Consider the following 13,045-nt stretch of genomic DNA (forward strand, 5'->3'; position numbering starts at 1 on the left):
ATGAGCTGCACTACCTGAGCCACTTGTGTGGGTTGTAGAGTTCATCTCATGCTAACACGAGTGTGAAAGCACAACCAACATGCAAAAGTAACCAAAACATCTGTAATAATTATAGGGGATAACTCAGGAGACTCTTTGCATGGAACAAGACAACTACAGCACACAGTTTTATAAGTGGTAAAGTCTATATTATCACACGGTGATTCAAACAGGTGCAGAGAGAAACTCAAGTCCACAACACTTGGTGCAAATAATAAACGCAGCTTAGCAGTCTATAAGAAACTTCAGAGGAAAATGCAATCAAGCAGAAAGTCTATGAAGCACAGTTATTCTTGAGGATACTTGACACGAATAAATCCTTGTCTTAGTCCAGGCACAGATAGATATGCTTATTAGGCAGTTCAAATCATATCTTAGCTCAACCAGGGAGGCCTGGTTAATAGTCTTAGGTTATTGCAAAGCAGAAACGGCTTACATGTCCAGCAAATGCAGATGGAAGTAAACACGAACAGCAGATGAAGGAGGATTACTGGAAACTTGTGTATGCCGCAGGAACTCAGAGCTGAGTAGCAGGATCACCACACAGGTTCACAGGAGCAGGTGTATAGCCAGGGAGTAATCAGAGGTCAGGAGCTGGATGCAAGGCAGAATACTCTAGCACAGACTGAAGGCTGGGGTGGAGTTTTATAGCAGGAAGACACAGTGCACATGAGACCAAAGACGCCATCTTGGAAAAGGGTAGTAATGCACAAAAGGTAAAAAATGTTCAGAGTCCTGACATTACTCCCTCCTTAGAAGCGGCCTCAGGACGATCCTGGACCTGGTTTCTCAGGGAATCTCTGATGAAAACGAGAAATCTTCTGTTGGGCATTGATGTTTTCCACAGGTTCCCAAGAGTCTTCCTCAGGGGGATATCCCTGCCATCTTATCAGATATTGGAGAAGATTCCTGCGAATCCTGGAATCAATAATTTCCTCCACCACGAATTGTTCTTGTCCATCAATCACCATAGGCTGCGGAGGTGGCACAACACGTCCCTGGAAGGTATTAGGAGATACAGGCTTTAGTAAAGAAACATGAAAGATACCTTCATAGTCCTAGGCAGCTTCAGCCGGCAAGCCACAGAGCTCACAATACCGTTGATCTTGAAAGGGCCAATGAATTTCTGTCCAAGTTTTTGTGAAGGAACGTTTAACTTCAGATTCTTAGTTGCTAACCACACGGAATCTCCTACCTTGAACATGGGTGCAGGTTTATGGAATCTATCAGCCGATCTCTTATAACGTTCTTGAGCTGTGGTCAGGGATTCCTTCAGAACCTCCAGATTCTGTCTCATCGCAGTCAGCCTTTCCTCCACTGCCGGAACCGGAGAATTAATTGGAGACCTAGGTAAAATACACGAATGATAACCCAGATTGGCAAAGAAAGGTGTAAATTTAGTGGAGGCGCTCTGAGAATTATTATATGAAAATTCGGCTAACGGCAACAACTCCAACCAATCATCCTGGAGATGGCTGACATAACATCTTAGATATTGTTCCAGCATCTGGTTGGTACGCTCAGTCTGACCATTTGTCTGGGGATGGTAAGCAGAAGAGAGACAGACATTAATATTGAGTGCAGAGCAAAACCCCTTCCGGAATCTTGAAGTGAACTGTACTCCACGGTCAGAGATGATCTCATCCGAAACCCCGTGCAACCGAAAGACATTCTGTATAACCAAGTTCACTATCTTTAGCTGAGGGGAGGCCGGTGCACGGAACAAAATGAGCAGCTTTAGTCAGGCGATCAACTACCACCATGGTTGTATTCATGCCCCCCGATGTAGGCAGCTCCACAATAAAGTCCATTGATATAGACCCCCAAGGGCGGGATGGAACAGGTAATGGTTGTAGAAGACCCGTAGGTGCCACATGAGGAGTCTTGTAACGGGCACATACCTCGCAAAAGAGAACATAGTCCTTGGTATCCTTCAGGCAAGTTGGCCACCAGAAGAATCGGCTCAGGAACTCTTGTGTCTTCTGTACCCCCCTGTGACCAGCCAACTTGGAGTCATGTACCAACTTGAGGATCTGTAGACGGACGACCTCCGGGACGTAGATACGTCGATCTCTGAACCACATGCCACCCTTAAAGACAAGATTAATATCCACAGGTGGGTTGGCCAGAAATACATCACCTTCATAGACCTCCCTGCACTCCTTCCACAAGTCCTGATCGTGGATAACTCCGATGAAATTGGCATCAGATAGAATGGTCTTGGACGGGGCTCCAGGTACGGAATCCACAGCATGGATTCGGGATAAAGCATCAGCCTTCCCATTACGAGAACCTGGATGGTACGAGATAACAAAGTTAAATTGATTTAAAAATAAGTTCCAACGAGCCTGACGAGGAGAAAGACATCTAGCGCATCTAAGGAACTCTAGATTGCTATGGTCAGTTAGCACTATGATCTGTTGTGCAGCTCCTTGCAGATGATGCCTCCATTCTTTGAAAGCCGCAATAATAGCCAGCAATTCCTTGTCTCCCACATCGTAATTCTTCTCTGCTGGGGTTAGTCTTCGGGAAAAGAAAGCACAAGGATGTAGCAGACCTTTCTCTCCAGTTCTTTGGGAGAGAATAGCCCCCAAAGCATTATCAGAAGCGTCCACCTCCACAATGAAAGGAAGTGTTGGATCTGGGTGTATCAACAGCGGTGCTGATGTGAAACAGATCTTAAGCTGATCAAAAGCTTCTTGAGCCTGTGATGACCACTTAAAGGGCTTTTCCTTCCTTGTCAAGGAAGTAATGGGACGAATAATAGCATAAAAATTTCGAATGAAGCGTCTGTAGAAATTTACAAAACCAATAAAACGGATCTCCTTAACGTTCTTGGGTACCGGCCAGTCAAGGATAGCCTGAATCTTACCAGACTCCATGTTCAGCCCCTGGGGAGAGATGATATAACCTAAGAACTGTATCTCAGAACGATGGAACTCGCATTTCTCTGGCTTAATATACAGATGGTTCTCTTTCAGACGTCTTAAAACAGTTTTGACATGTTCTTCATGTTCCTGTAGAGAGTCAGAAAAGATTAGTATATCGTCCAAATAGATCACTACAAACTGGTCCAACAAATCTCTGAAAATGTCATTAGCAAGGTGTTGAAATTTTGCAGGGGCGTTACAAAGCCCGAAGGGCATCACAAGAGATTCAAAATGTCCATACCGGCATCTGAATGCTGTCTTCCACTCATCCCCTGGACGAATACGCACCAAATTATAAGCCCCACGAAGATCCAGTTTAGAGAACACCTTAGCATGGCGGACTCTTTCCAGTAATTTGGGAATCAGAGGCAAAGGGTAACGGTTTCGTACGGTTACCTTATTGAGTTCTCGATAGTCAACACAGGGTCTCAGGGTCCCATCCTTCTTCTTTACAAAAAAGATAGGTGCCCCTGCTGGTGAGGAAGAAGGACGTATGAAGCCTTTGGCCAGATTTTCATCAATATACTCTTTTAAGGCTTGAAGCTCAGGTGCCGCCAAAGGGTATACGTTACCAAAAGGAATGGCTGCCCTGGGAAGCAGCTCAATGGGACAGTCATAATGCCTGTGTGGAGGAAGCTGATCTGCATTCTTCTTGTCACAGATGTCAGAGAACTCTTTATAAGCTGGAGGTAAAGAAAATACATGTACATGTGATTCCGTAGCCGTGGACTCAGGGACAGCTTCTGTTAACGCTGAGTTGCTCCTTGTTGGGAAGATAATCTCCTTGGTCTCCCAGTTGATAATTGGGTTCTGAGAACGCAACCAAGGAATGCCTAAAATCACAGGAAAATGAGGAGAAGAAATTAGCAAGAAAGAAAGTTGCTCCTGATGATTAGGCTCCAACAAAATTTCAAGGGGTACAGCCTCCTGATCCACAGGCCCAGAGATTAAAGGTGACCCATCCACTGTTTCCATGGTAATTGGAGAGGCTCTTTGCTGAATTTTAATACCATGTTCCTTGGCAAATGCGATATCCATGAAATTGCCACCTGCACCAGAGTCAATCATAGCTGAACTGGAAATCCACTGTCCTGAACACAGGATCTTAATAGGGAGAGAACAGTGAGAGTTCTTTTCCTTCAGCTCCTTGGGGGGTGAAGTCATAGAAAGTGAATGGAATACAGCGTTTAAAGGCAGGCTACATTCAGAGATGACAGATTCATCATCACAGTTGTCATACTCCCCTATTGCTGCTAGAACCTTGTTAGGCTGTCTAGGACACTTAGGACAATTGATCAAGAAGTGGTCAGACTGGCCGCAGTAGAAACATAGACTTTCACGAAGGCGATGCTCCCGGCGCTCATTGATCACGCGCCTCTGAACGGAATCAATTTGCATGGGCACCTCCTCCACCTCCTGAGAGGTTTTACCTGCAGGCTCTTTGGAAGGAAGGGAAAAGTTAGAAACACGGTTATATGCAGCAAATTTCTCCTGCCTACGCTCAGTAAGGCGAATGTCTATGCGCATACAATGCTGTATAAATGTCTCTAGCTCTTGTGGTGACTCAGAGCGGGCTAGTTCATCTTTTACAATACTAGATAGACCCCTTTTAAAAATAGGCAATTGTGCATAACTGTCCCAATTGGTATCTACCGCCAATCTCCTGAATTCAGTGGCATACTCAATAACAAAACGTTTAACCTGGCGTAAAGACAACAAAGCAGATTCAGCGGTTGCACGGCGATTAGGGTCATCAAACATTAATGCCATAGCGGCCAAGAAATCATCCAAGTCATTTAACCGTGGGTCACAAGACTCAATCATCGGATTCACCCAGGCGAGCGCTCGTGAGGTCAGTAACATTATTACATACAATACTTTGGATCTATCAGTAGGAAAGCGGTCAGCATGCACATCAAAATATAGCATACATTGATTCACAAAGCCACGAAATTTGTCGCGATCACCATTAAATCTGAATGGGGGCAACTTAGGTGGGCCATCTGGTGGCGGTTGCCCAGAGGGTAAAGTCACTTGTGCAGCTATTTGCGTGCTTATGTCCTGAAAATCCCGTCCATACTGGGACTCTATGCCAGCAAGTTTGCTTTCCTGGGCTGCTATGCGGTTGCTCAAGTCCTGCAAAGTTTGTCCAAACACTTGTTGATTGTGTTCAAAGCTTCCAAACTTCTTTTGCAGACCTTCCACATCTTTCTGCAGTGATCTAATTATGGAAAACACCTTCTCTAATTTGCTTTCTGCAGTCATTGTTCCAGCAGTCTCCTTTTTTTTTTTTAAGATAGAGTATCCTGTAATAATTATAGGGGATAACTCAGGAGACTCTTTGCGTGGAACAAGACAACTACAGGACAGTTTTATAAGTGGTAAAGTCTATATTATCACACGGTGATTCAAACAGGTGCAGAGAGAAACTCAAGTCCACAACACTTGGTGCAAATAATAAACGCAGCTTAGCAGTCTATAGGAAAGTTCAGAGGAAAATGCAATCAAGCAGAAAGTCTATGAAGCACAATTATTCTTGAGGATACTTGACACAAATAAATCCTTGTATTAGTCAAGGCACAGATAGATATGCTTATTAGGCAGTTCAAATCATATCTTAGCTCAACCAGGGAGGCCTGGTTAATAGTCTCAGGTTATTGCAAAGCAGAAACAGCTTACATGTCCAGCAAATGCAGATGGCAGTAAACACGAACAGCAGATGAAGGAGGATTACTGGAAACTTGTGTATGCCGCAGGAACTCAGAGCTGAGTAGCAGGATCACCACACAGGTTCACAGGAGCAGGTGTATAGCCAGGGAGTAATCAGAGGTCAGGAGCTGAATGCAAGGCAGAATACTCTAGCACAGACTGAAGGCTGGGGTGGAGTTTTATAGCAGGAAGACACAGTGCACAAAATGTTCAGAGTCCTGACAACATCAGCCAGAAAGCATTGGTACTGAGATGTGGTCTGTGATCCCCACCTGCAGAACCACTCCTTTATAGGGGGTGTCTTAATAATTGCAAATAATTTCTTGATAATTGCCAATTATTTCCATCTAATCTCTATTCCATTTGCATAACAGCATGTGAAATTGATTGTCAAACAGTGTTGCTTCCTAAGTGGACCGTTTGATTTCACAGAAGTTTGACTTACTTGGAATATATATATTACCACAGACCACATCAAAGTTGAATGTGCCGGGCAGACGAAGAGCTTGTAAAAGCAAAGCAGTGCAATGTTTTTAATGGAAACCAATGGCAGAAATTATTATGAAAAAAAAACCATCAGTGCCAAAGTGATTCGATCTCTTGATGAATAAGCGCTTAGCTTGTTCTTTGGCTGATCTGTGCCACGTTTATACAAGCCGATGATCGGGAACAAACTCTTGATTGATGATTATTGATTCTGGTAAAACAATCCAAGCTGAGAATTCACAACTTTTGCATTCCATTTTTTAATCGTACTGCGATTATCTATGTGGATTTTTCTCACGTGATGGTTACTTTTTGGTCTATGTTGTCTTGTAGATGTCGGAAAGCTGGCTTGATTAGTATAGAAGAGCTGAGTTTGTAAATTTGTCTAAAGCCTCGTTCAGACGTTTTCTGGTTCGCTAAAGAAATGACTAATTTTTGTCAAGAGTTTTGGATCAGAATCTCCACAGAGTTTGGTCAAAGATTCCGCTTTTTCCATATGCAAAAAAAAAAGAGCTGATGGAGGTTTCTCAAGCTTCTACTATCAGTCAGTGAAAAATTGACAGAACACAGATGGCATCCGAGAGCTGTCCAATTGTATCACGAATCTGTAGAATTGCATTTGCACATGTCTCCGTGTGTTTGTGCGGATTGCTAAGGACCACGAGAGGTGGTGAGTTCTCCTTCAATGGAAGTCTTCAAACAGAGGCTGGACAGACATCTGTCTGAGATGCTTTAGTGAACCCTGCATTGAGCAGGACACCATGACCCTGGAGGTCCCTTCCAACTCTAACATTGTATGATTCTAGGATTCTATGACTTATTCAGATGCCAGTTTTTCACATACGAGTTCTTCTTGCGTTTTTCCCAGATTAATCTCACACCTATCACAGTATATCGTCACTTCATGCGTCCGAGTATCTTTGTAAAGCACAAAAGCACAAAGACTTGTCCAATTTTGATCCAAATCTTGGTTCAAACCCAGTAATGGATTCATGAAAAATATTGGACATTTTTTTCATGGACTGTTTGATATAAGAAGTTTGTGAAACCTCCATCTGTTCATACTTTCTTAGAGAAAAACTGATTAAATTCTGACGGTAAAAACGTACCTTGACCAAACTATGATCAAAAACGCTGATGAAACTCAGACCGTTTTTTGCGTACGAGAAAAGTCACTGACGTGTGAGTGAGTTCTTATAATATCTGAACTGACCTGCACAAAAAGAAAAGTTTAACAAACGGAGCTCAACCCCAGCAGGATTTATGTGTTTTATGCTGTCCCAGAACAAACACATATAATTAGATGCGAGAAAAATGACTGAAGCCATTTGGATGCAAGGACTAAAAAAATGGATGAAAATTAGATCCAACATGGTCCATTTACCAAATATTGTAAAAGACCCCCATAATGAAAGTGACCTATAAAAAATGTCTAATACTGTTTATCCATAGATCTATTGTGTAAAACAATGAATAGCTTGTCCTGAATCCCCTGTTGGGTTAGTAGGAGGCCATGATGGACATATGTGGAAATCCAATATGTACAAATGGAAAGCTGCTGGTCCAGACAACAATGATTTTAGGGCCTGTATAAATGATCTGATCAGCTTGTTAATAAGTGTTTTGATCGCTTGACAATGGATCTGTGGTAACTTGGGATACATGGGGCTGATAATCGGGAACAAGCATTTTTATGAACGCTTATTCTGCTATTTATAGGCCTACGATTATTAAATCAAGACGATTGAAGTGATTTGCCTCAAATTTATTACAGCTCCATGCCTGTCGATACATTGGCCAAACATTGTCTTAAAGGGCATCTGTCAGTAGGATAAACCCTCCCAAGCCGTCTACATGAGCATGTAGGTCATAGGAAGGGGAATAAAATGATGCCTTGATATCTGAGATCCAGTGTCTTATTCCTGAGAAATCTACGTTTTTCATAATATGTAAATGAGCTGTTGAGATCTATGGGCTGGACATAGATCTCCCATAAAATCTGCCTCCAGAGATTATTTTACATGTAAGGTGAAGTTACCAGTGTAAGATGTGTAGATCAGGAGAGCAGATTGTTAGTCATTACATGTCTCACACTGGTAACTCTCCCATTCATTTACAATAAGCTCTGAAGGTGGAGTCTCAGAAGATCTATGTCCGGTCCATAGATCTTAACAGCTCATTTACATATTAAGAAAAGCGTGGATTTCTCTGGAATAAAACATCGGATCGCAGATATCAAGGTATCATTTTATTCAGCTTCCTATGCCCTATTTGCCCATATAGACAACTTTGGAGGGTTTATCCTACTGACAGATTTCCTTTAAAATATAATTCCTTTTCCACGTCGTTAACCTCTCCTCTTTTCTCCATCCTTTTGAAAATTGGAAATAGTTGTCATTTTTAATGTAGCTGTAGTAAAATCACTGCATTTTTATTATGATTTGCTGAATCTGGGATCTGAATTGGTTTTGGAATCTTAGGTCTGAATACAATATGGCCTCTATGTGTTTTTTATTTTTTTTAGGATTCTCATAGTAAAACTGCCCGAGACAATAAATCTGCAATAACTGGTGACTCGGTCTGGGAAACTGGCATATTACGGGCTAATCACTTAAGATCTCATCAGCAGGACACTCCCTTATGAACTTTTTCCTAGTGAATCTTATAACATAAAGAGATTGGCCAAGTCCGAAAACCCCCTTGACCTTCCCAACTTTCTTCATTTCGGTATAGAGCCATAAATAATGCTGTGCTACTTCCTGGTTATCTAGGAAATTTTACATATTTTTGGCATTTTTTTTTCTTTTTTTTTTGTATATTATGTTTTCGTACAAGTTCAAGTACAAGTTGTCAGACAAGTTAAGGAGACGGTTAGGGCGGCCGACCAGTCACTGAAAGAAAGTCAATATTTAGTCTACACAACAAAACTGAGCTCAGTGTGAACATATTTATTTTTGGATAAAAAAAAGTAATTTTTTCATCAATTTTTTTTTCCAATTATACTTTTATAATAAAAATATTTTTAAATGATTTTTTAAAAATATTGTTCTGCTACATAACTCTGATTTCAGGTTTGTGACATGGAGTTTGGCTGCAGATATATTTATGTAGATGATCCCAAAAGTCAAAATAAGGCGCGTCCTGAAAGCCTCCAGCCTCCAGTGACGGTACCACAGTCCCAGTATGGTACGTACCTTTATAATTTGGGTGACCTTCAGAACAGTGCTTACAAGCTATATAGCAAACAGCTTGTAAATGCTGCACTTTTTGCCTATGAGCAAAGGCAACCTCACCCAATTAAAGAAAAGAAATAAAATTAAAAATTCTTGAGAATGGAGAGGATATTTACAAGCACGTCATAATTTTACGCATTTTGATGAAACAAGGGGAAATCCAGGACTTTGTTACAAACAAAAAATGTGCCTAAGGACTAGCAGGCAGGTAATTGCTGCCTACCTGCCTGTTGTGCACGGTGCCGATCTTCCCCAGCATAGACCGCTCCTGTCGGCAGTTCAGCTGCCTTTGCTGACATCATGTCGATAGATAAATCGGAGGCTTATTTTGACGGCATGAGACTTCCGACATCATGATTGACAATCAGATTCCCGCTGCCTAACTGGAGGAGCCAGCTGTCAACCAGAATGACGGAATGCCAGAAGTCACGCCCCTTCGACAGAAGAAAAGAAGCCGCTGCTCTGTCGTGATGTCAGCAGAGGTAGCTGAATCGCCGTCAGGAGCGGCACAATTTTTGTTTTTCACAAATTCCTGGATATCGCCTTTAACTTCAAGTTTGGCTTCAATTTCCAAGAGTATTTATATTTTGATGTGCTTTTTTACAGGCGTTACTCTTGGAACACATTTTTATGACAATTTCCATCAAGAAGAGAAATTCAGCAATAATGCAGAAGGTATTGGTAAGAATCACGGCAAACACAAGCACAGACAGTCTGATCTCAAACATCTGGTTTGTTGAGCGTGAATTGAATATTTTTACATTTGTACATTATTTTATTACACTATTTTTTATTGTCTACACCAAAGTTTATAAATGGCTAGAAAAAGGTTGTGGTTATAGGGGTTGTCCGGCCTTGATTTGGTGCAAATCAAATTTGTGTTATTTTTTTAGAAATTCACTGAACCCAGCAAATTTGAAAAATCTGTGATTTGCTTATTGAGAATCGGCAAAAATATTTATTTTACACATTGCAAAGGATTGCATTTGCCAACAAAATCTCACAGGACCTTGGGCATGGCTGGGGAGGCTCATACATAAGGCCTGGCAGTAATTACGGCACATGGTATAGCACAGCCATTAGTAGGGGCAATCATAGCCAGGATAAAAGCAGAAGCAGGGAATGCAGCAGCCACTTTAGGGTGAATCTGAATGGGAAGAGGATGTCACTGCTCACAGCTTAGACATAGAGATATGCTGAGAAAGCCATAAAACCAGTGAACAAGTTCTACAGATCACTATGTGTGACAGTGAAGGGAGGTACAGGGCTGTTTGCTGTAGGCTGAAACGGAGTTCTCTTTGCCCTGAAATCCCTCTTCTAAACAGGAATCTGACATGAGTGTGATGTGCTGTAGGATACGTTCTGTAGTCACTTGCAGTTCAGGAGTCCTTGTTACCTCCCTGTCAATGGGACCGGATTCAGCTTCACACATGACAGGAAACCTTATGACCAGTTGTTCAACAGGTTCAGTTTTACTGCGCAATTCGGATACACGTGGTTGGGGCACACAGAGTGAGACAGAGTCCCCTACTGATGATGTTCCCTTTGTCCAGTATACTATCAGTCTTTGACTTCGTTTTGCCCAACCTGTCCCCACCTCAACAGCTCCTACTGGTACCAGGGACCTTCTATCAGGCATAACAGCTTCCTTGAGACCCACACATCTTCATCACAGGGGAGACAGAGACATGACACCCAATGCCTTTTCTGGGCCCCAGGCCCAAGACTGCCCCAGGATCTGCACGAGACATAAGATGTGTCCTCATACTGTTTGGGGACTTGGCACTGACAGGACTTCCTTCACCACTGCTGTATCACTGACTTGGAAATGGTCAGACACTGTCACTCTTGAGCACTTCCTCTGACTGAACTCTCCTCCACTAGCACTTGACTCTCAACTTGTCTGACTTGAAGCAGGAAGTGCTTCCCTTTTTTATCTGATTTAACCCTTCCCAATGTGTGGGCTAATCCCAAGCTGTTAACTATACACTACCCTGAGTGGTGCATACCATATCACTACGCCTTCTAATGGTTCCCCTAGTGGACAGACCTCCCCAATCCCCGGGAACGACTTTGAGGTAAAACAAGGAAAACCGAGACACAAGGACAAAATGCAAAAGCTTTAAAAAACATATAACCATAAAACATTCATATTCATATTAACTGTTGTTGACCCGACATTTTCTTCTACCCCGCTACAACAGCAAAGCAGTACAGAGCAGCTACCATCCTCCATTCATATGGACATCATGTTAATGATATAAGGATGACCTCTCGGACCGAGGAAAAAAAATCGGACATGTGAACTACCCCATAGACTATTATAGATACAAGTGTTATCCGTGAAAAACACAGAACTTGTACGCGAAAAACTGACATCTAGATGAACTCGTACAGTGAACTGGGGCACATGTAGCAGAAGTTTCACAAAATGACTTGTGGCAAAAGTAGCATCCTATTACTAAGAAATGTTTCAAAACATTTTACCTAGTTGGGTTCCAAAGCGGTTGGACCCCCAGTGATCATTACGTTCCCTCCTATCCTGTAGACATAACTTCCCATCTTTGTACAAAACCTTTTGAAGTCAATGAGATCTTCAAGGGGTTGTCTACTACCGGCACTCACGGTCCCGGAACTGTGATGCGGTGGAATGACATGTGATGCCTGGCACCCAATTAGTGCTGGCTTCACAGTCCCGCCTTCAGACATTTTGAACATGAAAAGGAAGTCCGGAATTAACTGCAGCTGATCCTCGGCTTCCTCTTCATGCATCACAGTCATGGGGAGACCGAGTGCTGACATCGAGGGCCCAACACTTAGTTTAAGAAAGGGTCATCCTAGTAGTGGACAGCCCCTTTCAGAATAATATGCATGGTAAGGCCAGACGGCACAATTGGGAAAATTCTCCAAGACATCATGGTCAAGAAGTACAGTGTTAGAAAAATTATCCTTAAAAGGTTATCTAATATCTTTCTTCAAGAACGCACCCATCCTCTGCCCCATGCGTTCCTGTTAGCTGGGGACGGTGCGCTCCTAATGATTGACAGTTCGGATCGGTCGCTTGGTCTAAATTGCACAAGCAGCATTAAAGGATGATGAAGATGGACAAACCCAGCCATCCTGCCAGCTTCAGAGCAGCGATTACAAGCTCTATAGCCATCAGCTTGCAAGTACACGCTCCATGCCTAGAAAACTTGCCACTTTTGTAGTTTCACCCATTTAAGAAATTGAGATAAATCCTTTAAGCTGTTCATGAAAATAAGTAGCTGGAGAAAAAAGGGAAAGCAGAATTTACACTGGGACAGAAAGTTGATAATAAAGATGGATGGATAGATTTTAGTTGGATAATACATGGATGGATAATAAATAGATGAATGGACGGATGATAGATAGATGATAGAAAGATAGATGATAGATAGATAGATAGATAGATAGATAGATAGATAGATAATATATAGATGATAGATAGAGATAATAGATGATAGATATTAGGATTCTAAGTAGCAACCCGAAAGTGGACCCTATGGGTCATGGCTCTAGAGCCCCCGAGGGCGAGCGGACCAGATTGATCCACCCCCTATACAGGAAGCATTAGGAGCAGGCCCAAGGGGGATGAAACCACAACGGCTGGAGCCAAAGGGGCGACTA

The 13,045-nt window shown here is 42.4% G+C and overlaps 1 protein-coding gene across 1 annotated transcript in view; it reads left to right on the plus strand.

Moving 5' to 3' along the window:
- Positions 1–13,045, plus strand: part of LOC143770270 (circularly permutated Ras protein 1-like) — a 93,816-nt gene that overhangs the window by 11,708 nt on the left and 69,063 nt on the right. The window contains exons 2-3 of the mRNA XM_077259737.1: positions 9,236–9,350; positions 10,004–10,072. Of these exons, the coding sequence (XP_077115852.1) occupies positions 9,245–9,350; positions 10,004–10,072 (175 nt within the window). The 5' untranslated portion in view covers positions 9,236–9,244. The remainder of the gene's footprint in view (positions 1–9,235; positions 9,351–10,003; positions 10,073–13,045) is intronic.

This window comes from Ranitomeya variabilis, chromosome 4, assembly GCF_051348905.1.
Source record: "Ranitomeya variabilis isolate aRanVar5 chromosome 4, aRanVar5.hap1, whole genome shotgun sequence".
NCBI lineage: Eukaryota > Metazoa > Chordata > Amphibia > Anura > Dendrobatidae > Ranitomeya > Ranitomeya variabilis.